Raw genomic sequence first — 27,753 nt, 5'->3', positions numbered from 1 at the left:
CCCAAACCGCCTTGGGCTCAGAGGTGCAGGGACCCGCGATCATTCAGTCACAGCCTCAGCATCTCTCCCGCGACAATAAATATATGATGCAAAAGTGTGTCAGAACCATGACCGACAGGTACCAGAGGGCGGCCCGGGACGGACACCTGGGTTTGCTGAAGGAGGCGACGCGCAGGGACCTAAACGGGCCGGACGAAGACGGCATGACACCGGCGCTCTGGGCCGCCTATCACGGCAATCTCGCGGCGCTGCGTCTCATCGCTGGGAAAGGGTAAGTGCATGGGGGCGGTCAGCGAGCCGGACCGGGTTAGAACCTCCCCGTCTTTTGGAAGAGTTGTCTGATGCTTTTATCGTTATGCTATTAGTTTAGGAATCGCACTTAAATGTCCTGTAATATAATAGATACATTTTTAATTGACACAACCGCAGACTTTACTTCAAGGAAATAAACTATCGAATAATTATCATTATCCAGAATAGACGGTGGTCAGAACGATGATGATGAAAATAAAGCAAAACGGAAAATCCATTTCGATACTTATAAGAACTTTACAACGGTTGGAAAGGATAACTCTTTAGTAATGTTATTACATATTTTAAGAAGGACAGAGATGGAGCAACGTGTTTGCTTTGAATGTTGTACTTAAGTATCAATTAGTATTAAAATATTGTGAATACAACTGAGGTGCGTGAGGGTCCATCTCTGCTAAAGTCAGCAAGAACCTAAGTGATCAAAACAGGTTAAATAAGGGAGGGAGTGAGACTGACCCACATCGCTGAATTATCTAACGCAACCCCCTGCCAATCTATGTACACTTTAAAAGGCCGTTTTACAAGCGGACGGAGGGGCGATCTGGCTAAACTGCACTGGGCGCAGCTGGCGGCGTTAACCTGATGGATATACTCGCTCACTCGAGTCCAGGATTTATCGTTTCCAGGACACGATTTCCAATTACTCCCCATAGTGACAAGCCACAGGCGTTTGGATTTTAATAGAGAGCAAATTGAGCAGAAAGGTGACTCGGTGGGCGGGGCCCCGCGGGGTCTGTGTGCGTCAAACCGCGTGGCATGGGCAGCACATGGATGCCGTACCTCCTGTGGGGAAAATGGCAAGAACAGCACCTTTGAAAATATAACATTCAAAGGCACCATCAGGAACCCCCCCCCCCCCCTTGTAATATAACTCCACCACTGTCTGCAAGCTGCATTCCTTCTCCCCAAAGATGTTTGAGGCATTATTTCAGCCTGCTTGCATCCATCTCATTTTAGCTCCCTGTGAAATTGATTTTATTTCTATACTTGATATAGATTTTAATTTAATTTTAGCTGGTTAGTTATTATTATTATTAGTGACCAGTTACCGAGCACTTTTGAAGAAGCATTGAGGTCCTTCTTTCAATAGCCCAATTAAGCCAATTAAACCAACCAATCAGCCAATTAAACCCATGGAAATTGTTTGTATGATATTTATTTTGGGTTATACTTAGTGGGCTTGTAGATCAGGGATGTGCTGCACAGCTGGGGCCTGACAAAGGTGACTGAGAAGGTCCCTTGGTGTCACGGAGTCACGACTGCGATAAGGAGGCGTGCAGTAAGTATTGCGATGCGTCACACCTGAGCAGACGGCCATAAATGTAATTGGTCTCTCAAATGTCACCAGATTGGGTAAAGTGACCTTTACCCGCCCCCCCCTTCATTTGAGAGATTGAGCTGCACCCTTCACAGTGCCTGCCCTGGTACAATGTTGAGTGGGCTAATATCGGGCATGGCGATCTCCGTCATGGGGGTTTAGTGAGCGTGCCTTATGGGGAGAGTGCCTAATTAGAGACCCCCCAACACCAAGACCTCAGTGCTCTGCCAGCAGTGACCAGCAGAGCCCCTTATCACCACCAAGCTGTATGGAAACAGGAGAGGCTGCATTGTCCAGCGTTTCAAAGGCCAGTGCAGGTAAGTCCACATATCTTCAACCCATTTTGGGTTTCTCTGCTTTATCCAAAGGGGTGAAGTGTGGAGGATCCCATTCCCCCCCCCCCCCTTTTGGAGCACCCCTTTCCCCACCTAAGTGAGAAAATCCGATATCTTTTCACGATCCTGTGATCTCAGATATGACAGGTCTTCTTGTGGCCATTAAGTCGAGGCACATGGGGAGCTGTAAAAGCTGCCTGCTCATTCTTATGGGCGGGGCCTGACAATGAAAATGGCCGCCGCCTCTTGAGCCTCGAAATGGGACTCTGGCCCGGTCTTATCGGCTCCGACGGCCAGAATGGCGCAATGCGCCGAAACCTGATTAATTCTGAGCTTTTTCTTAAGTATCTCCTTAATTATCATCTTTATGATTGTTGCTCCTCCCACACTCCTCCCCCCATACCCCGCCTTGCCTGCACAGGGGTGACCTGGACAAGTGTGACATCTGGGGCAGCACCCCGCTCCACCTGGCAGCGGCCAACGGCCACCTGAACTGCGTCTCTTTCCTGGTGTCGTTCGGCACTAATGTCTGGTGCCTGGACAACGATTCCCACACTGCTCTGGAGGTGGCGGCCTCGCGGGGCCACATCAACTGCGTGCGTTACCTGGACTCAGTGGTAGCCAGGCAGGAGGGGCTGAACCCCAAGCTGGTGGGCAAGCTGAAGGAGCGGGCGCAGAGCGCCATGCAGCGCCGGACCCGCGCCGGGCAGAACGCATGGCGTGAGCACCAGGACCTCTTGGAGCGTTATGACTATTGGGGTGGGCAAGATGCCATGAGCTTCTATAGTTACACCAGCAGCAAGACCTTTGGCATCAGCACCTCCAGAATCTCCCTTTCCCAGGTCAGCTGACCCCCTGCCGCCTCAACCCTCTGCTTACTCTCATCCAGCCTTTTCTGTCACTGGTAATTGCACTGAACATCCAGCAGGGGGAGCCAAAGACACACTACTTGACTCCACAAATGAAGACCATGTGTTCTTTGTGGCTTGACGGTGGGGTGGGGGGTGTTGATAGGACTTTCTAATAAAATCAGACGTAGAGGCAGGGTGAGTTGCTGTGATGCTCCTGTGATGAGTTTGCGCCGGTTGATTCACACACTTTGTTTTCAATGTATCACTGTCACACTCTGAAGCAGCACAAGGCTGTCTGCTCCCCTCCGTGCTCCCCTCTGTGCTCCCCTCCGTGCTCCCCTCCGTGCTCCCCTCTGTGCTCCCCTCTGTGCTCCCCTGTCTGCTCCCCTCCGTGCTCCCCTCCGTGCTCCCCTCCATGCTCCCCTCCGTGCTCCCCTGTCTGCTCCCCTCCGTGCTCCCCTCCGTGCTCCCCTCTGTGCTCCCCTCCGTGCTCCCCTCCGTGCTCCCCTCTGTGCTCCCCTGTCTGCTCCCCTCCGTGCTCCCCTCCGTGCTCCCCTCTGTGCTCCCCTCCGTGCTCCCCTCAGTGCTCCCCTCCGTGCTCCCCTGCGTGATTCGCTTTAGGCAGAATCATCTGCTAAATAAAAATAAATGTAAATGCAGTAAAACGTATTCATTTTGCAGCAAGCTGACTCTCCTCTGTTCCTGCAGGCCACCTTGCAGTCTGTCGCCAAGGGCAAGGCCAAGATCCAGAAGATGCTGCAAAGGAGGAAGCAGGTGGCGGGGGCCTTCGCTGTGGCCGAGGACGCCCCCCCCCCTGCCGGGCTCACCAGGGCATATGATGTCATGTTCCCTTCTCACACGTGCCCCAGGGACCCCCTGTTTCGCCCCAGAGCCTGTGACATGTTCCCCTTTGGTGACAGCGATGCCATATCCCGCGCCGTGAGTGACCCGGGCCTGTGTGTGGCCGAGCTGGTCGGCTCGCAGGCCAGGATGGACTTGGGCTACGAATCGCTTTTCAGTCGGCCCGGAATGGGGACCGTGATGTTCAGACGCACCTACTGCCCTGGTGCAGGGACCGGAGCCACTGTGCCGGGCCGCAGGATGGTGGGGACCGGGCCGGCGCTGTGGCGCTCTCCTAGCCTGGACAGCTGCCTGCTGGAGTGGGACCAGAGGGAGGCACCGTGGGGGTCACGGCTGAGCCTAGGGGCGGATGCCGGTGGCGATGATGCCTCTCCTCTGGAGGCCTTCCTGGCTGCGTGGGGAGCCAGTGAATTCCTGCCCGTGTTCCAGCAGGAGAAGATCACCCTGGATGTCCTGCTGATTTGCTCCGACCACGACCTCGAGGGAGTCCGCATCCCACTGGGACCCCGTCGGAAAATCATGGAAGGTTGCCGACGGAGACGAGAGGCACTGCAGGACCCTGGCGACCTCCAGGACACAAAGCTGTGAGGAGTGTGTGTGTGTGTGTGTGTGTGTGTGTGTGTGGATTAGGTTTAGTGTCCCCCAAAGTGTAATAAAATCACAAATACCTGTGAATGCTGCCAAAAAACGAAAAATGCCATAAGCTCAGAGTAAAAAAGAAGAAACAGATTTATGGCGCCCTCTGTTGGACATGACAGTACCCAGGTCTCACAGACAGAAGGAAAATATATCTTCACATGCATTGGATCACTCAACAGAGCTCTGTGAACATTAGAATCAAATGAATTCATTATTACTGAAAGTGCATGCAAGTGTTTCATTTTTAGTCTTTACCCTACATTTTGGTCTATGTATGTGTTTGCCTGGACATGGGGGTCATCTGTACGACGCTGACTGGATTTCAGCAACACTGGCTCCACCCATTTCGATTGTTTAGCGGTAACTGGAAGAGCATTCTTCAGCTGAATCGCTGCCCATGGTCATGGGTGGGACCTTACAAAATCCAGATGTGAAGTAGGGCTGTCCTTATTGGTCAATATATATCAGTAATTGAACAATGTACCGATTAACCTGACGATCCATCGTGTATATAATGTAAAAGATACATTGCATTTGCCACAAGGCAGGATCCATCCAACCATTGTAGGGTCACACACACGGTCAATTTAAGGCATTTAAGTTGCATGTTTCTGGACGGTGGAAGGAAACCGGAGACTCTGGCAATAAGCCACGCCCATCCGGGGTGAACGCGCAAACTCCACACACACACAATCACTTTAATTTCACATTCATCTGCTATGCACCGTCTCCCTTCTGGCATATCGCTGAGTACTCAATAACTACATTTTTTTTCGACAGCTCTAATGTGAAGGGGTACAACACTTCAAGGTCACAGTGGTGGACAGGGAGATGCCATGTTGGTCACATGATACTGTCTCTGTTATGTGATGCGTTGTTAGAGGAGGCGTTTCCTGCCTCCTCTAACCTAGTGGGGCCCCGCCCCCTTCTCCTTATGCCCCAGCTATTTCCCAGACTCAGCAGTAACATGTTGTTCTCTCTCCCGTCCATGTGTACAAGTCATACATAAGGGGCAAACGGTTATTTAAGCTCTGGCTGCCGCATGTTTACACAGAGGCTCAGATGAGGAGAGCAATGTACCCCTGTCCGCGTTGGGATGCCGCGCTGTCAAAGCGGCCGTACGCTGACTCAGCATTAGGCAGTGAGGTAACCTCACCGATGGTCCATCGATGGCCCAGGGCATGGTGGTCAGTCCCCATTCATAAGGGGGGTGTTTCTGCAGGTTCAGCACCTGTGGTCTGCCCCCTATCTTCTTCCCCTTCGCCCCTTTTACTCTTCCTCTCTGTTCCTGTCAGTATTTCTGCACATTAAAGTAAAAAAAAAAAACTTGTGAGAAGGCGATGAATGTCTTTCTTGTTTCAGCGTAACCTGAGCTGTGACGTTACTCCAGGGACTGGCTAACCCAAATCGTCCGTGGCTTTGGATCAAAGCTTCTGCTAAATGAATGAAATTAAAATATTGTTCAGAGATGGGAAGGTCGTGGATGATGTTGCGATTTCAAACATTTTTATGTAATTTTATGACCAGCAGTTTGAAAGCGGTTTCGAAACCGAATATGATCTCCAAGCGTAGACTGTTCATGTTTATCGTGGCCTTTTGTGACCATTTAATGTCAATGTATCAAATGTCTTTTGTTGAAGCAAATGAAGAGGAGCGCTTATTGTTCTGTATTCCAAACTGCTAAAGGGGGGGGGGGGGGGACTGTACAGCAAAAACTATTCCCTGATTGGTCAGAATTTATTAGCCCCTCCCCCAGTTTTGGGCCTGGGTCTAAGTGGACAGGCAAGACGGCTGGTTACCATGGTACTTTTGCCCTTAACACCAGTGGGTGGATTTGGATATTCCCCCTGCGCCCCCCACCCTCGAGGGGTCTCTCGCTTGGCACTGGGCCAATGGTGCTCACCCCGTCACATGACGCCAGGCTGCTCTCTGTCTCGTTTTCCCTCTTTCAGTCCAGCTTTCCCTCCCTGCTGAAAGAAATTACACCCCCGCCAAAGGATTTCCTGCAGGTCCTCTCCTCCTTGTCCCCTGTCCCTCCCACTTTCCAGGCTGTATGCCAAGGAGAGGAGGATGAAGGGAGGAGAGAGGAGTGGGCGGGTGGAGTGGGGGGGGCACATGCAGTATTCATGAGGGGATCAGGATCGATGGGGGGGTGGAGGGGCAGCAAAACTGGTCCTCCAGATGCACGGATCCCTCAGCACGTGCGCCGTACGGGAACAGGGAGGAATCCGCAGCGTCCCTCACTGCGAGAGGCTCTAGGAGGACAGCTGATCTCCCCGCAGTGCCGGATCTGCTCACCGGCGGGGGCTTTGCAGTGCGGCCTTGGCTGGCGGGGGAGGGGGAGTCACACTCGCGCTCGAGCAGCTCCTGTCAGATACGGCGCCGGTGCCGGGACGTCTGTGCCGCTGCCAGAACACACATACGCAAGGACAGCGCGCTGGGCTGAGCATGCAGAACGTTCCGGAAGAGTGTAGCCGGGATGCCGCCGATGACCCCTGGGAGGAAGGCGAGCGGACCCTGTTCCAGCATGGGGGGGCCCCGGGGGAGGGCAAGGCGGCCGAGGCGGCCGATCGTGAGTCGCTGATGATGGAGCTGACCCGACTGGTGCAGGCGGCCGTCCGCCGGAGCAGCTGGTGGGAGAGACGGGGACTGGACTGTGCCATCCTGACTGCGGCGTTCGCCTGCCTGCCGCCAGGTAGGACCCCCCCACCCCCTCCCCACATTCCAGCACTGAAGCGAAGGTCACAGGTAGGCAGGATGTATATCCTCAAGCATTATTTGGTTACCAGGGGTGACATGAGAAGTATAGGTCTGCAGTACAACAATGTCAGTATGCAATCCGCTTACGGTCTTCCTGGGACATCCTGGGTATAATATAATTCTGTGGTAACACAGCTTGATGCACTGGGGGGGGGCAGAAAACCATCTCTATTTAGTCTCTGGGGTATCATCCTTCTGTCCGGTGCTATTTCAGGTCGTAACGTGAGTCCTGAAATGTAGCTGTCCTCCTGAATTGGTGTGGGAACTGCGTTACATGTCCCGTACGCGACGGCAGCCCGGCTCCTGCGTGCGAGTCGGACAGAGGCTCGGCGACTCTGGGGACTCCCCTCCCCACCTGCAGAGAGAATTTTGGGAATCATTTTTGGAAAGCTGGGATGCAAAGGCTTCCAGCTCCACCTCAGACTCTCCTGAGTTCTCACAGCTAGGACTGAGTCCCTCTGCGCGCCCCCCCCCCCCCCCCCCAACCCCCTACTCGGTTTCGCCTAGTGTAAACCTCCCTGGTCCTGATGTAATGTCCCGCGTCCACTTGAGAGGCTCTTGTGCAAATCCCAGATGCTGGGACTCGCATGTAAAATCCAGCTTTGAATGGGTGTGCGTGTCTGTATGTGCGTGTCCGTGTGTCTGTGTGTATGCGTGTCCGTGTGTCTGTGTGTGTGTGTGCGTGTCCGTGTGTGTGTGTGCGTGTCTGTGTGTGTGTGCGTGTCCATGTGTGTGTGTGCGTGTCTGTGTGTGTGTGTGTGTGCGTGTCTGTGTGTGTGCGTGTGAGCAGGTTTACCTATCCTTATCGGGACATAATGTCCCCATAACGTGATAAATATCCGTTATTTTTCCCTTATGGGGACCGGTTTCCTGGTCCCCATAAGGGAAAACTCTATTTTATAAAAATCGGTGACTGTTATGAAAAAACTAAAAATGCAAAAACTCTTGTATTTTGTTAGGTTACTTATGGTTATGGTTAGGGTTGGGTATGGGTTAAGGTTGTCATAGTTAGCGTTAGCATTTTTCCCATTGAAATGAATGAGCGGTCCCCATAAGGATATGTTTACCCTACATGTGCGTGTGTGTGTGTGTGTGTGTGTGTCCGTATGTGTGTGTGTGTGTGTCTGTGTATTTTTGTGTGTCTCTTGAATAGAAGGTTAGGTGGGAATTATCTCTTTTGTTAATCATTAAAATATCGATTAAACATTAAGCTCAATCAAATGTATAAACTCGTGCATTGTTCCCGACCTACTCTGCCTTGGGGTGACGTCCACTAACAGCACAATGAAGCCCATCTTCTGACCACGTTTGCTAGCCTTGAAGCTGGTAAGATGTGACCCTGTTCCAGACCAACAAAACCCGCTGTCAGTCTGTGAGAGACCACATCACATCCCTACTGTTTCCTGGGCATCTTCCCCTCTTCGTATTCCTCCCTATCCCTCTCCACCGCATCTCTACTTACATCTGCCCATCTCCATTCCAGCCTTCCTGCTGCTGAGCTCTTCCCGGGTCCTGCTGTTTGCCCTGGGGATGCTGCTGATGGGGGCGGCGCACGCCGTCATCACCGTGAAGGGCACCCACCTGGCCAGCCACGGGGCACTAAGCGAGTCCCAGGCCTGGGGGGAGTTCTGGGCCGTCTTCTTCATCGAGGTGAGCTGAAGGATGAGTCCGGCAGCAAAGGGGGCCGTGAGGCTGCCCCTCCACTGTCTGCCAGTTACAGTTTAAAATGGTCTAATCGCACAAATGGCTGATGATCTGAATTTACTGCCCACTGCTGCCACACTATGAACGTCAGGTATGGTTTCCGGAATGTTCTGAACATGGAGAAGACACAGCCTCTCCATTAAGAAGAGGCCTCCCTGTTAGCTTAACTGTTTATATTTAATAATTATTCTATCTTATTTTTGGGGGGTGGGGGGGTTGGTGTGTGCCTGTGATTAGAAGGTCATTAGTTTGAATCCCAGGGCTTGAAGACTGATGTCACTGTTGGGCTCCAGAGCACGGTCTGTACCCCCCAGCTCCAGGGGCTCTGCATGCTGGTTAATCCTTGCGCTGTGACCCACAAATTTGCTCTCACCTGTGTATCTAGTGCTGTGCTTAGAATGTTTTATCCAGTGCTGTGCTTAGAATGGTGTATCCAGTGCTGTGCTTAGAATGGTGTATCCAGTGCTGTGGTTAGAATGGTGTATCCAGTGCTGTGCTTAGAATGTTTTATCCAGTGCTGTGCTTAGAATGGTGTATCCAGTGCTGTGCTTAGAATGGTGTATCCAGTGCTGTGCTTAGAATGGTGTATCCAGTGCTGTGCTTAGAATAGTGTATCCAGTGCTGTGCTTAGAATGGTGTATCCAGTGCTGTGCTTAGAATGTTTTATCCAGTGCTGTGCTTAGAATGTTTTATCCAGTGCTGTGCTTAGAATGGTTTATCCATGCTGTGCTTAGAATGGTTTATCCAGTGCTGTGCTTAGAATGGTTTATCCATGCTGTGCTTAGAATGGTTTATCCAGTGTTGTGCACCCCAGCTGAACCTACTGGTTCCCATTGAACTCCAGGGCCCATCTCTGCATGTTAGTCTGTCTGCTGTTGTGTTAATCTGTATGATACAGAAAATCAGACACAGTCTCCATCCTGTCTCTATTTTTACTTCAAAGCCTGTTTATTTGTCAGCTGTAGTATCATTATAATCCCTGTTGTTGTGTCTTTCTGCTTCCTCTCGTGTCATTATAATGTCTGTCCCTGTGTGTCTGATTGTATTGTTAGCGCCTGTCCATTGGTTTGTCTTGTCTAGTGCCATTATAATCCCCATTGTTGTGTCTGTCCATCTGTCTTTGGTGTTCTTATACTGCCCATCATTGGTTATCTACCTGTCTGTCTGTCTATCTGCATGTCTGCCTGCCTGCTTGTGTGTCTGTCTGTCCGCCTGTCTGTCTGCCTGCCTCTCTGTTTGTCTGTCTGTCTGCATGTCTGTCTGTCTGTCTGCCTGTCTCTCTGCCCCTCTGTCTGCCTCTCTGTCTGTCTCTCCGCCTATCAGTCTGCATCATTACTTCCAGTGTGTCTGTCTGCTTGTCCTGAGGCTAATTCCCACCTGAGTGTCCCTCTCTCTGCAGGTATGCGGCTCCTTCACTGCCAGGGTGGGAGTCCATGCCCACGTGAAGATGCACCACGCTCACACCAATGTCATCGGCCTGGGCGACTCCAGCACCTGGCGCCTGCCCTTCCTGCCACGCAGCATTTACCTGTTCGTCGCCCCCCTGGCCGTGCCCATCATCACCCCCCTGGTGGCACTAGGTACCAGCAGGGGGCGCCTGAGCTGTACGGTGGGGAGGTAGTGAATGTAAGGAGGTAATGCTGCACGTACACTGTGGTACATGTTTAATTCAGGCCACAGAACTGTACAATAGCTGGGTTATTTTGTTTTATTATACAGTTTATTATAAAAGAGCATAATTTTGCAATTCAACAGATTCTTAGCAACATGTTTCTAAAATACAAAGGAACCCAGGAGACAACATAAGAGAGGAAATGTAACAGCGAGCCAGACATTTATTACACACGATTTATTAGGGAGGGGGAGCATTATTTCATACAGGGGGCTCAACCAATGATAAGGCAGTGAGTGCCAGGGGAGGGGGCACTCCGGGGGCCAATCAGCTTTCAGCTGGGCCCAGTGCCCCTGTATACGCCCCTCGTACAGCTTGAGGTCTAGGTCATTAAAAGCCGTTGCCCAGTGCTTGGGTTCATGGGGGGGGGGTGCAAACAGTGCCTGGGCTGTGTTGACCTTCGTGCCCATCCCATGCGTCCTCGGGTGAGAGCTCAGTGCTCAGATATCCATAAGGTGGCTTCTCACCTCCGTCGGCACTCCAGTCAATAACTGCAATGCAGAGAGCCGGCCTCGGCCCCCAGTGTTCCTCCATCCTGACCCCTGCCCCCCGTCCTGCCCCCCTAGGCCAGCTGAGACGCCAGTCTGCAGCTCAGTCCCTGCGCACCGTGCTGATGGTGGCTCTGGGGCTCTACGCCCAGTACTGGCTGCTGCTCAACGCCTCTGGATTCCGGTCTGCGGGTGGCGCTCTCCTCTGCATGCTCGTCTGCCGGGCTATGTTCTCTGTGCCCTACATCCACGTCAACATCTTCCAGGTGGGTGGCTAGTCCTGGTCACCATGGTAAGCTCCTGGGTACTGGGGGCTGTACAGCGGTATACCAGTGTCCCGGCCAGCGGCAATGTCAGTTTTGGTGGAGATCTTCCTCCTCACTCTCATGTCCCAGCTTTCCGGTCCGTTTCCTTGAAGTTTTCTTCCCACAGCTCAGATGCTGGGCTCAGCATCACCACCCTAGAATGTCCACGCCGGGCTTTCAGACTAAACTCCATTGTGCACGCTTGTGTATTTCTGCAGCTTCAAAACGTCGAAAAACATTCCCCTTGATCTGGAAACAAGACGCTTTAGAAGAATCAGTCATTGTTTGGGACCGGAGCGACAGAGGGGAACTATCCCGCTGTGACTGTGTGTGTGTGTGTGTGTGTGTGTGTGTTTATGTATGTGTGCGTGTGTGTGTGCGTGTGTTTGTGTGCGTGTGTGAGTGTGTGTGTGTTTATGTATGTGTGCGTGTGTGTGTGTGCGTGTGTTTGTGTACGTGTGTGTGTGTGTGTGTGCGTGTGTTTGTGCGAGCGGGTTTACCTATCCTTATGGGGACACAATGTCCCCATAACGTGATAAATATCCATTTTTTTTCCCTTATGGGGACCGGTTTCCTGGTCCCCATAGGGGAAAACTCTATTTTATAAAAATCGGTGACTGCTATGAAAAAACTAAAACTGCAAAAACTCTTGTATTTTGTTAGGTTACTTATGGTTATGGTTAGGGCAGGGTAGGGGTTAAGGTTGTCATAGTTAGCGTTAGCATTTTTCCCATTGAAATGAATGAGCGGTCCCCATAAGGATATGTTTACCCTACGTGTGTGTGTGTGTGTGTGTGCATGTGTGTGTGTGTGTGTGTGTGTGTGCATGTGCGTGTGTGTGTGTGTGTGTGTGTCTGTCTGTGTGTGTGTGTGTGTCTGTGTGTGTGAGGTGGCAGTGCCTGAATTTCCTTGTGAGATACGTGTGCATGCATGGATGTTAGTGTGTGTGAATGTATTAGATGTGTGTGCAGTATTCCCGTGACACACACGCATGCGACCCCTTGCCTTGTCCTCCTCATTGCACCTCCTCCCATCTCCACCCTTCTCCTCTTGCCTCCGTTCTTGCAGCACATCGGCCTGTCCATGTTCTCCCCGTCCCGCCGACCAAAGCGCATCTACCAGATGACCTACGGGGTCCTGAATCTGCCCCGAAACCCGCTGCTGGACTGGACCTTCGGCCACTCGCTCATCAGCTGCCACGTGGAGCATCACCTCTTCCCCTCCTTGTCTGACAACATGTGTCTGAAGGTAGGGCGCCCCCTACAGGCTAAGGCCTCACCTGCATTCAGGATGAATCCCTGTGCTGTTGTGTGTCTGCGGCTCAGATTTCCGTGATCTCTTGGTAGGCTAAGGGTGCGATAGCAGATGGTCGAAGCAAAGATGTGCACGGTAAGACCTGAGATTCAGTGTTAGGTCACGCCGGCTTGGAGCCCAGCCTGGGATGCACAAGGCTCAAGGGCCACTGTCAGCCAAAAGCACATCCACATCTCACTGCAGCAGCAAGAGCCTTATGTCAGCATCTTTTTAAACCTGCTTAGCTGCTACTTTGAACTTGCTGCTGAAAAGCATGTGAGACGCAGCTCAGTCTTACCAGGCAACATGGCCGTCCCGTTTCAAAATCAATCCCCCACCATTCCTTGTTAGTTCCAGCAGTTGGCCTGGCCATTCTTAGTCCTTCTCTACAAATATGTTACACTCAGCCATGTTGATTCTTTACCATTCAGTTAAAACCAAAATCGGAGAGGCTGCCAGGTCATGGAGTGCAGTGCTAATCATCACATCGCCATGGATACAGCTGGCAACTGTTGCTTAGCAACTACACGTTCTTGGTTAGAATTCGAAAGGTAGAATTTTTGTAAACTTTATAACGAAATCGTAATTAAAAGTATCGTCATGTCCATGACGTATAAAAGATAATAAAAGTAAAATTGTATATCTGTGTACAGCGAAGTGGATCTCTTCATTGGAATCAAGAGAAATGTAGAATTTGGTGACTTGATGGGGTTTCAGGATCTGCAATGGAATCTAGTCTCGTTCCAGAAGGCCTCTTTCTTTGGGAGTTCTTTGGTTACTTTGTTCTTCTTTGTTAACAGAAATGACTCCTGCTGGTTCAGTTTGACTTATCTCAGGCTTACATTATCCTGAGCTTCAAGCCAAGGCGGTGTCTTGATTAATACGCACTAAATGTTGGTCAGAACAGAAAGTCTGGCACCTGCTATTACAAAGTGAAAGGCATACAGGAACCGCTGAGCAAGGGGTCTGAGGGAATCAGTCACCCACACAAAACACTGCAGTCTTTTTACTTCTGAAACTCAGCAGCATGTATATGTCCTTTAAATTGATTTCGATACTGAAAAGCCAGAGAAGCTGGGTGGTCTGAACCGTCCTCCCTTACGTGCGATATTCCCTCTGTTCTATGTACCCCCCATCACCAGGTGAAACCCATCGTGTCTAAATACCTAAAGGAAAAGAAGCTGCCGTACCAGGAGGACAGCTACCTGTCACGGCTGCACCTGTTCTTCCACAAGTACCAGGAGCTGATGGTGTTTGCGCCCCCCATCACAGAGCTGGTCGGTGTGCAGTAGGAGCAGAGGGTCTCTCTCCTGCCAGGGTACAGAAATAGCACAAGCAATGAATGTAGCTCAGACTGAATCCAAAAGACTAAAATGAACTCTTAACAGCAGACAGCTGGAGCCCTTCGATTCGTCCACAGTGCTGCCCAATTAAACATTTTCTTCGTTGGGGTCCTTTAGGAGGGTGATACATGCTACCGCATTTTATCAACAGCGGCTTGTCTTCCTTATGCTTGGGGGTCAGTCATGTGACACTGGCGATTACTACATCGATTTGTCTTCCTGCTGCTGGTCTTCTAGTTTAGATCCTTCTTGGCTTGAAGCTGCAGACCAGGGTCATTTGTCTTTGTTGGAAAAATACTTCACACTAAGAGAAGAAGAAGATGTAAGGTGTTGGCTGTGGTTTATCTAGGCAGGATAAAGGCGTTCTAGGGTCTCACTCGCACCTTTGGCCACAGTGAAATGCTGCTTTCACATACTAATATGCACTTTAACCTGCAGCAGAGCTTCTCATTTCCCGCTTGGTATTTTATTTGCTGGAAGATCAGCCTTTAGCATGAGACACAAGCATAGCAGACAGCTATGTGCTGAACCAAGATGGCGAAGTCCGCAAACTTCATTAAATGATGTCGACTACGTAACCACTAAGTCACACGCAAAAGCTTTAATTATCCCAGAAACTTTTACTAGATCTACAGCTATAAAGGGAAAATGTACTAATTGAGATAAATTAATCGTGTAATACATTTTCAACGATGACCACTGGATTAATGCACTGTTAACAAGCTGAAAATTTTTAAGACTAATTTGTCTATCTTAAACAACTGTAATTAAACTTAATAAACATTTAAATCTATTCTGTTTGTTTTCATTATTTGTCATGTGATTTGTCATTCAATGGCATCCAACATCAATAGTATAAGTAGGGATTTAGTAGGGATACTTAAGTCCAGGAAATTTTCCTTACTTAGCTGTTTTTCATTCTTTTGTTTAACACAACAAAACTGACATACTGATAGTAACCCAGCATTGTGCCCCATTCCCTGACCATGGTAATTGTTTAGGTGATGGATGGATGGATGGATGGATGGATGGATGGATGGACAACAAGAAAAGTTACATTTTTGTGTTAGGTACGCAAAAAATGGACATAATGGGGTACACCACCACTAATGCAATAAAAATCTCAACATTCTCATTTACAGTTACGTCTTGATGATCATCAGGTGACATTAAAATGAGGAGACCACTTCATATTTGTATAACGAGACCAATGTCTTGATGTGTTTCAGCAAGTGGCCATTGAACAAAAGTTCACTTGCTCTGGGTGAAACCTGCAGTTCTAAAGACAGACGTTAAAATAAAAAAGGGAATTTAAAAGTCTCCACCAGGTGTCAGTATTGAGCACCTGAATCAAGCAGCAGGAAAGACCATAACTCAGAGAAAGTAACCTCATCTATCAGTGGGCCTGATGTGTATCATAGGTCAAAATTAATATATCTTAGGCTCATTTGCTTTTCCTGTACAGTGCTAATAGAAAGTCTTCCCTAATTCAGTAAAAATATTGCAACTTTTATAACAAAATAATTATTTAATTCATTTACAAATAATATGTATCACATTAGAAACAACTAGTAGTTTTAAGTAAAACATTTATTTCAAGTAGTAACCCAAACTATAGCTCTGAAAGAGCTGTTCTGAGTAACAAAGTTATTGACAAACATCACTGGGTGCTTTGTAATGAGTAACACCTTTGCAATAACATAGCAACACTAAATATTTGTAGTATCCCTTTGAGAGTCAATGACTACAATTATAATTAATAGCAATTTTTTTTTTTTTCTCTTTTGTTTTTTTTTTCTGTTTTCTTTCCATTCCTCTCTCTCCTTCTCTCTCTCTTCCCTCCTTCTCCTTTGTCCCCCCCTCCCTCTCCTTCTTTTGAGGAAGTAAATAAAAATATAAAATAAAATAAAAAATAAATTAATAAATAATAATAAAAATAGAATAAATTAATTAATAAATAAATAGATACAGATAAAGTAGTCCCCCGCAGAGGGGGGGTGGAGGAGGGAATATAAAAAATAATAATAATAATAAAATAAAATAATTAATAGCAAAATGGCAAGAACAGGACTGAATGAGTCAGTCAAAAAAATGATGACATGAATAAAAAAATGTCTGTGTGGAAGATATGAGCAGATATATTAAACATCGCTTGTCAATGGACTTGTGCTATGAAACCAATAAATCTGCAACATTGTTACAGAATTACACAATCGTCCCAAGACTTTCTGTGAGCACTTTACATAAAGAAATCTTTTGGACTACTGTCTTTCTCGCTGAATGTTACAATAATAAACACTTATAGTCAATACAGAAAACTTGACTTTACTTGACATCTGAATGGGAAAACCTCCCCTTTGGTCTCCCATTATGCCTCCCATTAAGCTCTGTCATTGCCGCCTGCGTGAGACCAGCCTAGCAAGTCCCTCCCATTGCAAATGTAAAGAGTTGATAAGGAAACAAACAGAAACCTGATTTGCTACTTGATTTGGGCACGGCTCTCATTTACGCAACAGATCCTTCTTCCACAGAGACTACCCCACTCCGCTCTTCCTATTCTGCTGTGACTCTCTGAGCTTGGGGAGGGACCAAGAGAGCAGGTGTGGTGGCAGGGGGGGCGGGGTGAGTAAAACTATGAGAACAATGACAGCGGACGTTCCTAAGGTGTAACAAGCTACAGTGCTCCACTCCGCTTCACGAGATACCGCGACAGGTGTGACGGAGCACGCCTGCCAAGGAGGTGGCCAGGAGAACAAGAGCGTGAACAAGCGAGGTCAGAACAAACGAGATCCAAAGATCAGCCATGGCCAACACGGACACAGACTCGCCTGCTGGATCGGCGCAGCCCCAGAACCAGTCTGCTTGCCCAGACGTGTCATCAGACCCAAGGCCGGTCCCCTCACAGCAGCCTGCCAGTAAGTCTTATCACAATGCTCATGGAGGCAAAGCAAAGAGCTGCTCACCAGACAGAGTCTCAGAAGATCCCAGACCTTTGGAGGCTGTGAATATCCAGGTGAACGGCACAGGGGGCAAAACGGGGCCAGACCCCCCCAGGATCATGGGCACCAATAACGAGATAGAAGATCCAGAACTTGGGACATCAGAAGAAGTTCAAGACCAAGAAAAAGGTCCCGAGGAGGCCAGTGAACAGGGAGCTCTCATGGAGGCTGGAGACCCGGAGGACGCCCTGAGCCCAGGAGAGGTGGTGTGTGACTCGTGCATCGACAGCCCCCGCCGGGCATGCAAGTCCTGCCTCACCTGCCTGGTGTCATACTGCGAGGCTCACCTGCGCCCCCACCTGGAGAATGCACGCTTCCAGAGTCACCGGCTGGTGGAGCCACTGCAGGACATGGAGGTCCGCACCTGCGACATCCACCGCTGGCCCCTGGGGCTATACTGCAGTCAGGATGGGTGCTGCGTGTGCCAGGAGTGCGCCGAAGGGGGGCACGGAGGGCATGACATTATGCCCGTCAGACAAGCGCGGCATCTGATCGAGGTACAGTGGGCTAACGCCTCCTTCACAGTGTTAGGTGAAGACAGAATAGGAAGAACAACAGGGGCACCATTAGCTGTCATCAAGCCATGTGAATATTTAACTCATGTTAGCATTCAGTGCTCTGGGAACTACGGGGACTCGTGTTAGCATTCAGTGCTCTGGGAACTATGGGAAATCATGTTAGCATTCAGTGCTCTGGGAACTATGGGAAATCATGTCAGCATTCAGTGCTCTGGGAACTATGGGAAATCATGTTAGCATTCAGTGCTCTGGGAACTATGGGAAATCATGTTAGCATTCAGTGCTCTGGGAACTATGGGAAATCATGTTAGCATTCAGTGCTCTGGGAACTACGGGAAATCATGTTAGCATTCAGTGCTCTGGGAACTACGGGGACTCGTGTTAGCATTCAGTGCTCTGGGAACTACGGGAAATCATGTTAGCATTCAGTGCTCTGGGAACTACGGGGACTCGTGTTAGCATTCAGTGCTCTGGGAACTACGGGGACTCGTGTTAGCATTCAGTGCTCTGGGAACTATGGGAAATCGTGTTAGCATTCAGTGCTCTGGGAACTATGGGAAATCGTGTTAGCATTCAGTGCTCTGGGAACTACGGGAACTCGTGTTAGCATTCAGTGCTCTGGGAACTACGGGGACTCGTGTTAGCATTCAGTGCTCTGGGAACTATGGGAACTCGTGTTAGCATTCAGTGCTCTGGGAACTACGGGGACTCGTGTTAGCATTCAGTGCTCTGGGAACTATGGGAACTCGTGTTAGCATTCAGTGCTCTGGGAACTACGGGGACTCGTGTTAGCATTCAGTGCTCTGGGAACTACGGGAACTCGTGTTAGCATTCAGTGCTCTGGGAACTACGGGAACTCGTGTTAGCATTCAGTGCTCTGAGAACTACGGGAACTCGTGTTAGCATTCAGTGCTCTGGGAACTACGGGGACTCGTGTTAGCATTCAGTGCTCTGAGAACTATGGGGACTCGTGTTAGCATTCAGTGCTCTGGGAACTACGGGGACTCGTGTTAGCATTCAGTGCTCTGAGAACTATGGGGACTCGTGTTAGCATTCAGTGCTCTGGGAACTACGGGGACTCGTGTTAGCATTCAGTGCTCTGAGAACTATGGGAACTCGTGTTAGCATTCAGTGCTCTGGGAACTACGGGGACTCGTGTTAGCATTCAGTGCTCTGAGAACTATGGGAACTCGTGTTAGCATTCAGTGCTCTGGGAACTACGGGGACTCGTGTTAGCATTCAGCGCTCTGGGAACTATGGAAACTTGTGTCAGCATTCAGTGCTCTGAGAACTATAAATAGTCTGTAGGGTTTGCAAACCATTCCATAAGCTTCTGATGTAGCTCATTTTCAGATTATAATGAAATAATATGGATTTGCTGTAATATTACTTGTGTGAGCGTGACAGTTCGGTATTGTGAGTCATGCCAGATGCGTGAGATTCGGCAGCCCTGCTAAACGTGACACTGACTGGGTTTGGCTGCATAGTGACTCAGAAACAGCGAGAGGGACAGCGGCAGGTAATTCACCCACCTGTCCCCTGATTCATGTCCCTTTGTACTGTGTTCAGGGCCTGTGAATGAAGGAGGATGGAGGTCAGAGCTGGGGGTAAAATATACATTCAAATGCTTCCCAACCATGGTGTCCCCCCCCCACAGTGTCTCTGTTGACGCTGAAACAGGTCATTTAACGGGCCAGAGTAGCTGAGCCTGTCACGCTAGTCTTCCCGTTAGGACACCTACACCTGAGGTGTGACTTTACGTTGGCGACAGGGTGCGACGTTAACGCCGTCTGGCTCAGAATCAACAACACAACACAGAAAACCTGCTAAGCGAACCCTTAATCTCTCGTAGATCGACAGCATTAATCATTTCAAATTCCTGTGTTAATTGTCAGTCTGGAAATGGCTACTTGGGATGACATAATAAACAGGGTGGCCAACTTTGGTCAGTTGGCTGGCATGAGATTTTCAGCTTGAGACGAGTCTGCACACGCAATTACATGCATGTAACAGTTTTATTACTTTGTAAATAGTCTGTAGGCTTTGCAAACTACCCAACACTTTTGATGTAGCTAACTATAGGTTTATAATGGAATAATATACATTTGCTGTAAGATTTCTTGTGAGTCTTGTGTGAGTGTGAGAGTCTGAAAGTGTGAGTCACGCCAGATGAATGACAGTTGGAGACCATGAATAAAAACAGAACTGAGAGTCAAAACCAGCTTTCCACACCAGTCAGGAACGACGTGCTCGCAGTGCCCATACGCCCTCCTGACCATTATGACATCGCAGTGCGTTTCTGTCGCCTGAATGGCAAGCTAAGCCTTCTGGGAGCTGGGAACAAGGCGATCGCATGCTAATGGATATGCCCCAAAGGCATGAATACCGTGTGGCTACTGCAGTTTCCCACAAAAGGTCTTTCTGCTCCCTATCTGACCTCAGCAGAACAAAGATAGTGCAAACAATCCTGAAAGAATGATTAAATCCAGAACGGCCCAACAAAGAACTGATTTATCCTCAGAAATATTTGTTTTGTAGCCTACATCAAAATCTCAGCATTTACATTCTGGGAAAGTCTGACCAATTTTTCAAAAATATATCAACACAACTCAAGTCAAGTTGTCATACCGTCCTTATACAGGTATACAGTGGCACAAAATTGCATCCCCCAGGAATTCAGTGCAACATTACCAGTGGCAGGGGAGGGTTTTCATGGGACTTTAAGTGCAAAAATACAGGAGAGTATGAAACAGGGGGGCTGGACACAATTTATTGTACTTTGGTAGGTTGTTCTACTGAAGCATACGCCATCAAATCTTCATTCCAAATCTTCAGTAAATCAGTAACAATCGTTTTTTACCAGCCGTATGTCTGCCTGCTTCCCCATGTCCTCACATGCAGAAGGAGCTGGAACACAAGCGGATGGAGATGCTGAGAAGTGTGACAGCCGCGGAGAACGCCATCCAGAAGCTGCACAGCAACGCCGCCTCCATCGAGGTGCTCCTCCTCCTCCTCCTCCTCCTCCTCCTCACGCCGGCCTCGCTCCTCTCTCCCCCACCCCCAGCTGCTCTGCGCCTCGCTGGTCACTTCGTCCTTCTTCTCAGTAGCCACTTTATCGCTCACTTGGTTAATCACAACTAGAACTGCAACCTCCAAACGAATCAAGGAGACGTGATAAAATCGGTGCGCCTTTGTCCGGTTTATCTCCAGTGTTTGCACTCTACGTGAACTGTGCGAATTCCACTCAGAGAAGCCACTTATTACATACGCCCACAGTGTCAGGGAGATACCTGTGGAGCCTTTTGTAAAAACATTATTCTTCAGAAGGCTGTCATATTATAACCCCCAACTGGCTGTCTGTGTACTGTTGCAAAGTCCATAACATTATAGAGGTGGTACATCGCTCAGTGGGTTCGAACGCTGTTCTTGTGATCGGAAGGTTGCACATTCATATCCCAGGTTTGGCAGAGTGGTTTCAGAGTTGGACCTTTGAGCAAGGCCTTTAATCTCCATGCTCCCGGGACTGTTTGACCCTATATGTCACTTTGAATAAAAGCACCTGGAAAACGTAAAAGCTGTCTTTTGACTGAGCAGCTAGACTCTATAGTGTGTGAGTAATTCCATGTTGATTTACTGCATTCCCGCTTTTGATCACTGAAACCATCGCTACCTCTCCTGGTGGGTGGGGTCCCTTGGATGATGTCATTGAACAGAGGTTTGGTCTGGCCCCCTTGTGATGATCGGGCCCCAAGCAGCTGCCTAGATCCCATCCTGAAGAATCGTGAACCCAACATGTGGGACACTCTCCTTCCCCCAGCCTTACTCACAATGCGACCGCTCCTCATTTAGTGACTAGCGCAACTCACTTCCTGATCAATGCGTGCATTTATGACCAAATTTAGCATGGCTGACAGTAACGCACGCTGGAGTGAGAACCATCTTTGAAGTAGAATATACAAAAGGTCAAAACTGTTAAAAACATCCAATTCATGAAGGATTACAGAAATTAAGTTTGGAAGGCTGGAGGAAAGTTGTACGCACAGTTATAGTCACACCTAGGCTACTGTGATTTTCACTTAGTGACCATTTCGCTGAATGACCTGGTCACTGGTTCACTAAAGGAGGATAGTTCGACGTCCTTCCCTCAACGAATGAAAGGCTAATTCATTTTCTAACAATCAGAAGTCAAAGGCTAAATGGAATAATAGCAGCATCACGTGTTAGGATGTTTATTGTGCCTTCCCCTTTCACTCCCTTCAAGAAAATTCTGTATTTCTTCGATTTACCGTGACACCCATCCAGCCACATAGTAACTAGTCCCTGTACTTTGAAGGCTTCTGGGAAATGGAGTCCTGGAGGGTCGTCCATTTTATTCAGCACTTCTATCAGTCTGCCACATTGGTTATATTCACCCGCCACTCTTTTGTGTTCCCGTCTCCCAAGGCCTCTGTGGCTGAGGTGCACGGCATGATCAGGCAGCAGTTCAGCAGACTCCAGGCCGTGGTCGAGAAGACCCAGAAGGAGGTGACGGAGATCCTGGAGGGTGAAGCCGGGCAGGCCTTCAAGCAGGCCGACGGCATCCGGACGCACCTCGAGCACAAATGCAAAGAGCTGAGGAAGACGCAGGCACACATGGACAAGCTCTCCAGGCAGAGTAACGACATCGACTTCCTGCAGGTACCACCGAGGAAAACAGGCTGTATGTCCTTCACTGGAGCTTGTAACCTTTAATCAAAACCACAAATCAACTAAACAAGACTATGAGCAAGCTGCGTAACTTACAAACAATACTTATGTGTCAACTTTCTGGATTTACTTTAACACCTGACTAACTACAAACTGGTTAGCCTAAGAACTGCAGCCTCCTGCTCAACTGAAGATCCCAATAACACCAATATTATCTCCAGTCCGTTCTGACGATGTATGAAGAATGTAAAAACTCCACATCAGGGATGTGACACATTGTGCTTACATCTCCCTAGGAAATGACCACTACAGAAGGACTTAATTGGTTTAATTACATCTTCTAAGTTTCTAGATGGTCATTTTATTCAGTGTTTTAGCCAAACATCCAGTCTGTGCTTGCGTAGGAGGCTTTGTGATCAGCCCTGAGACATGACAGGAGCCACTTCCTGTGAGAGTAAGAGTCCCCCCTAACTGTGGCCGAGCTTTACTAACAATGTGTATGTGGTGCATTTTGTTGGCAGGAATACTCGCAGTGGAAGCAGGAGTCTCTGGATTTCTCCCTGCCCAGTGTGTACATCAGCCTGGCGGATCGCATGACCTGCTTCAGTCGCCTCGTCATCGAGGCGACCGCGGAACTGAGCGAGCGTCTGCCGTCCATCTACAGGGAGAAGCTGAAGGCATCGGACAAGGCCGGTGAGCCACGGGACTGGCGAAGGGGTCAGAGGTCACCCACAAGCAGAGATGGGTAGTTCAGGTCCAGAGAGTAAAAGTCCAGACCAAGATTTTGTTTCAACGAACCAGTCGAGTACTCTGTGACTGTGACTCTTTATGCTCAACTGATTGGTTGAAACAAAATCCTCGTCTGGACTTTCACTCTCTGGGTCTGAACCACCCATCTCTGCCCATAAGTGCTAATTAAAACAAATACTGAATATGGTTCAAGTTAGGCTTTACTTCAGTTACATTTGTTTAGGGCCCAACATGTTTTCACATGTCGGGGTTAGCAGGGTGGAGTGTAGATTTTTGTTACTCCTTCGCTTGTTGTCCTGTCACCGAAAAGGCACAAGCACAAACATGTACACACACACATGCCACAGACACACATAAGGCTCAGAGAGTTAACCAGGTGTGCTGTGACTAAGCAAATCATTCTGGGTCTCAGCTTGTTGTGACATGAAATTGTGGATTGCGTAATCTCACAGCAACGTGCACTCAAGTGATAAATGATAATCATGTGTGGGATCAGTGATAGTATCACCTGATTGAAATTTTTCACATTCTTCTCTTCAGATAAAATTAGGATAAAGATGATGGTTCATGCATTGACTACCCTGATTCACGTCAATCCGAAGACCCGAAATGACTTTCTGAAGTGTAAGCCTGATCTTCTTCCTTTGAAATGTTATTTATTCAGGGTGACCTTTTACGTACTATATATACATATATATGATTCAGGTGAGGTTCATCAGTCAAGGGTACAAAAGACCCTCTTGCATTTCACAACAACATCCTTTTGATCTCAAGATCAACTTTCCTGATCAACTTTCTAAAGTCCCTAAGGATGTCTAAGGAGATACTTTACTTCATCAGTCTCAAAGCAAAAACCAAGAAAGTTAACCAAGCCCAGAGTCCTGATCTCTTCACTGAGAGTTTAGCAGCCTAATTCCAGTGATGCTGTGGCAATGCCGTAATCTGTACCCAATACAGCTCAGCTACTAACTTTGCTGGAAATAGCTGCACGACTTTAATCGAAGATGAGGTGCAGTTGAAGGACAATGAGATGTTTTTATTCTCACGGTCCACAAGCTCCTCACGGCTGTGCCTGACACCCTTCCAGATTGCACCCCGCTGAGCTTTGACGCTGACACCGTCCACAAGTTCCTGCGGCTGACCAAGGAGAACAGGAAGGTGACCAACACCACGCCATGGCAGCACGACTACCCGGACACGACGCAGCGCTTCGAGCACTGGAGGCAGGTGCTGGCGGCAGAGAGTTTCTACCTGGGCCAACACTACTTAGAGGTGGAGGTGATCGGAGATGGGGTGCATGTGGGCCTCACCTACAAGAGCATCGACCGGAAGGGCGAGGGCACCAGCAGCTGCATCATGGGTAATAACTTCTCCTGGTGCCTGCAGTGCGGGAAGCGTGGCTTCTCCGCCTGGCACGGTGACGCCGAGACGCCCCTGAAGGCGGACGGGTTCACGCGTATCGGCATCTACGTGGACTACAGACGATCCTGGCTGGCCTTCTTTGGTGTGGCCGACACCATGACCCTCCTTCACGAATACCGCGCCGAGTTCCTGGAACCCCTGCACGCTGCCGTCTGGCTGCCCAAGAAGGACGACTCGGTGATGCTCATTGGGCCTGATGACGCCCCATCTGAGACGGGCTCCTTGGCCCCCTCCACACCTCCCGATGCCACCACCGTGGCCACCAACACCAACGGCCCCAGTGCAATGCAACAAAGTTAAGGCCTCAACCGTTTAGTTAGTAAGCGTCAGCAGAATTTGAGACGCTGCTTTAGATTAACGAGGAACCAGATCATAATGGTCCAGCAGAAACATACATGCATCAGTGGAAGCATCACTTCCTAATGGTTTATTGCATCCAAATGATTTCTGGTTTCTTAAATAACATCAACCCTAGCAGATAAAGTATAACATTATTAACATATTTCTGAATGAGTCCGTTTACTTTTCAACACTAAGGGGAATGCAGCTCCTGTGCCCACGGGGCAGCTCCTGTGCCCACGGGGCAGCTCTGCTTTAGCCATTTCAGAGCACCTGCTCCTCGCTGGGTCACCTGACACAGATGAGATTGTGGCGTGACTAACCGCCGGAAACCAAAAGGCATGCGTCACTTTGCATAGCGGTGGAGAGCAGGCAGGTGGCAGGCGACAGGGGCCACGCACAGGGGAAGTGCTGAGGACCTGTTCAGCCTGTTTTCCTCAGGAAGTCCCAAATGCCTTTCAAAACACAACGAAGCAGTGAGTATTATGTTAGCTTGTTTACCTGGGTTGACCTGTATGAATTACTGCCCGGTCAAAACTCAGCATTAACTTCTGGTCACTGTCACTGTCACACCTGAGTTCTGTTTGTCTATTTCTCCCCGACTTGCAAGTCGCTTTTATTTTTAATAAATATTTATGGATAAAAACAGTTTGTGTATCTTTATTATTAAAATCAGTTCAGCAATATTTTTAAAGATGGCACTGCATTTATTACTCTTATAAATTTCACATTTTATATTTCACAGCAAGTTTGCACAGTTCTGTACAATTCTAAGTAAATGAAGATTCACTGAGACCTGGGAGGATCTGGTACCACAATTCAGTGTGAAAACAAAGACAAACAAGAGCAATTGTAAAGTGTGTCTCTCCACAGGGAACGAGCTTAGAACCATTTAAAACAAATACTTATAATAATGATATTTAAGACATGGTTTAATTAAAACAATTATTTAAAACTGAGGATATTTAAATATTGAAAATTACAGCCACAGATGTTACTTAAAATGTGAAATAAAGTATTTCCACACACATTGTAATGTAAAATATCCTCGGACATACACAATATGGACAAAGGTATTGGGGACACCTGACCATCACACCTACAGGAACTTCTATGACGTCCCATTCTAAATCCACAGGCATCAATATGGAGTCGGTCCCCCCCCCTTTGCTGCTATAACAGCTGCCGCTCTTCTGGGGAGGCTTGCCACAAGATTTTTTTTTTGTGGGAATTTTGCTCATTCATCCAGAAGAGCTTTTATGAGGTCAGGGGCTGATTTTTGGCATGAAGACCTGGCTCACAATATCCATTCTAGTTCTGGTTGAGGTCAGGGCTTTTTGGGTGCAGTCAAATTCTTCCACACCAAACCCCCAGTACCATGTCTTTCTGGACCTTTCTTTGTGCACTGGGGCACAGTCATGCTGGAACAGAAAAGGGCCCCAAACTGTTCCCACAAAGTTGGAAGCATAGAATTGCCCATAATGTCCTGGTATGCTGAAGCATTAAGAGTTCCCTTCACTGGAACTAAGGGGCCCAGCCCAACCCCCTCAGGCATCTGACAAACCCAGACTCGTCCATCAGACTGCCCCACAAAGAAGCATAATTCATCATTCCACAGAACATGTTTCCACTGCTCCAGGGTCCAGTGGCAGCGTGCTTTACGCTATACTCCATCCGACACCTGGCCTTGTGCTGGGGTTAATACCAGAGGAAGTTTGAAACTCTGTAGTTACTGAGTCAGTTGAGTGTTGGAGACCTGCACTATGCACTATGCACTTGGTGAGCCTATCCTGTTACTGTACATTGCCACATCGTGGCTGAGTTCCCGCAAAAATATTATTGCATTTTATTTCACGTTAATTCTGTTTTTAATTAAAGCCATTTGATTGTAAAGCTATAAGAATAAAGAAAATGTTCTGCACTTTCAGTGTAAACTGCCCAGAAACATCAACAGCAGAGGTGGACAAAGTACTCACATTCATTACTTAAGTGACAGTACAGATACCACTGGTCAAATGATACTCCAATACAAGTCAAAGTCATGCAGTCAAATTTTTACTTAAGTTAAAGTACTGAAGTACTTGCTTTTAAAGTATTAAAAGTACTTTTTCTTTCACCGCATTGTTGCATTATTGGCACAACACATACGATGCCTAATGCCTCTGACTAGCCTGTAGAACCTCTAGAATAAGAAATTAGTAAAATGTTACAGAATGAAACAACACAAGCTGACAAAGAAAACAAGTAATTTATTTTTAACAAGTAATCAGGACAATCCCAGGGTGGTCAAATTACTCAAACTTGTAAAAGTCCTTATTTATCTTAAGCAGAAGCTGGTTCTCAAAGTTGCATGAGCTGATTGCTGCCCATCTTGTGGCCTAAAGATCAATCCAGCTGTACTAAAAAGCCTCTCGCATGCTGCCGAAGCAGGCAGGGCCGTGTTTAGCTTAAGTGATAGATTACATACAGCAGGATAAGCGGCACATGTTAGGTATGCATCTAACTGTTTGGTTGTCTTCTGTGTCTGTGTATGCTTGATATTAGAGAAGAAATCATCTTCATCAGAAGTACTTAAGGAGTTGTCAGCAGACCGAACACCCTCATCATGGTCAGGAAGGTGCTCCTTAATGTAACTGTGGCCTAAATCAGAAACAATTATAGATTAATCACAATTTTTTTGTACATTGTCATTAAGCTGTAAGCTTATGCAACTACAATATATTTATTTTTTGTCTTCCAAAGAGTAGATGAAATTAGGAAACGATAGGATATTTCTTACCGAGTCTAAGGACCTCTTCATCACTGGTCCAGGAGGTTTTAAACTTTGGATGAAGAATGGCTGCTGCAACTAGTTCAGGATCAGAGATCATATCTCCAAACCGTTTCCTCAAACCATCTAGGAGGGCATCAACTAGCGGCTTGCAGAATCTCAGCGATGCTCTCATTTTGTCAAGTTTGGTCACAAGGGTCGTGATTATAGGGAGCAGCCATCCCATCTGAATGTTGGATTCTCCTTGCAATATGTTTATGATTGGCTCATGGTGGTGGTGTATTCACCCAAAAAGGCTATGTCAGCTGGACTGTACCTAACAAGAAAAAGAAAAAAGACCAATCATAAAAAAAAGAAATATTTTATGTACATTGGAGGAAAAATTAAC

General features: G+C 48.2%; 3 protein-coding genes and 1 long non-coding RNA gene across 4 annotated transcripts in view; 3 read left to right on the top strand and 1 right to left on the bottom strand.

Moving 5' to 3' along the window:
* ush1gb (Usher syndrome 1Gb (autosomal recessive)) lies at positions 1-4,351 on the top strand. The gene is made up of 3 exons (XM_072703754.1): positions 1-271; positions 2,387-2,807; positions 3,525-4,351. The coding sequence occupies exons 1-3, from the start codon at positions 84-86 to the stop codon at positions 4,263-4,265; spliced, it is 1,350 nt and encodes a 449-aa protein (XP_072559855.1). The 5' UTR covers positions 1-83; the 3' UTR covers positions 4,266-4,351.
* Positions 4,352-6,437: 2,086 nt separating this feature from the next.
* Positions 6,438-14,674, top strand: fads6 (fatty acid desaturase 6). Its single transcript, XM_023820232.2, has 6 exons — positions 6,438-7,011; positions 8,560-8,726; positions 10,180-10,360; positions 11,019-11,206; positions 12,314-12,493; positions 13,681-14,674. Exons 1-6 carry the CDS (start codon positions 6,765-6,767, stop codon positions 13,828-13,830), a joined length of 1,113 nt encoding a protein of 370 aa, XP_023676000.1. The 5' UTR covers positions 6,438-6,764; the 3' UTR covers positions 13,831-14,674.
* A 1,666-nt stretch (positions 14,675-16,340) lies between these two features.
* On the top strand, positions 16,341-25,241 carry trim16 (tripartite motif containing 16). The gene is made up of 6 exons (XM_023820231.2): positions 16,341-17,377; positions 20,300-20,395; positions 21,842-22,075; positions 22,606-22,777; positions 23,375-23,458; positions 23,922-25,241. The coding sequence occupies exons 1-6, from the start codon at positions 16,685-16,687 to the stop codon at positions 24,554-24,556; spliced, it is 1,914 nt and encodes a 637-aa protein (XP_023675999.1). The 5' UTR covers positions 16,341-16,684; the 3' UTR covers positions 24,557-25,241.
* Positions 25,242-26,824: 1,583 nt separating this feature from the next.
* Positions 26,825-27,753, bottom strand: part of LOC111848432 (uncharacterized) — a 64,975-nt gene continuing 64,046 nt past the window's right edge. The window contains exons 3-4 of the long non-coding RNA XR_002839305.2: positions 27,375-27,681; positions 26,825-27,235 (exon numbers count right to left, since the gene is read on the bottom strand). This is a non-coding gene — a long non-coding RNA (uncharacterized lncRNA). The remainder of the gene's footprint in view (positions 27,236-27,374; positions 27,682-27,753) is intronic.

This window comes from Paramormyrops kingsleyae, chromosome 20 (assembly GCF_048594095.1).
Source record: "Paramormyrops kingsleyae isolate MSU_618 chromosome 20, PKINGS_0.4, whole genome shotgun sequence".
In the NCBI taxonomy this organism is placed as follows: Eukaryota; Metazoa; Chordata; class Actinopteri; order Osteoglossiformes; family Mormyridae; genus Paramormyrops; species Paramormyrops kingsleyae.
Note: the sequence above shows the minus strand (reverse complement) of the source record. Positions and strands in the feature narration are given on the sequence as shown.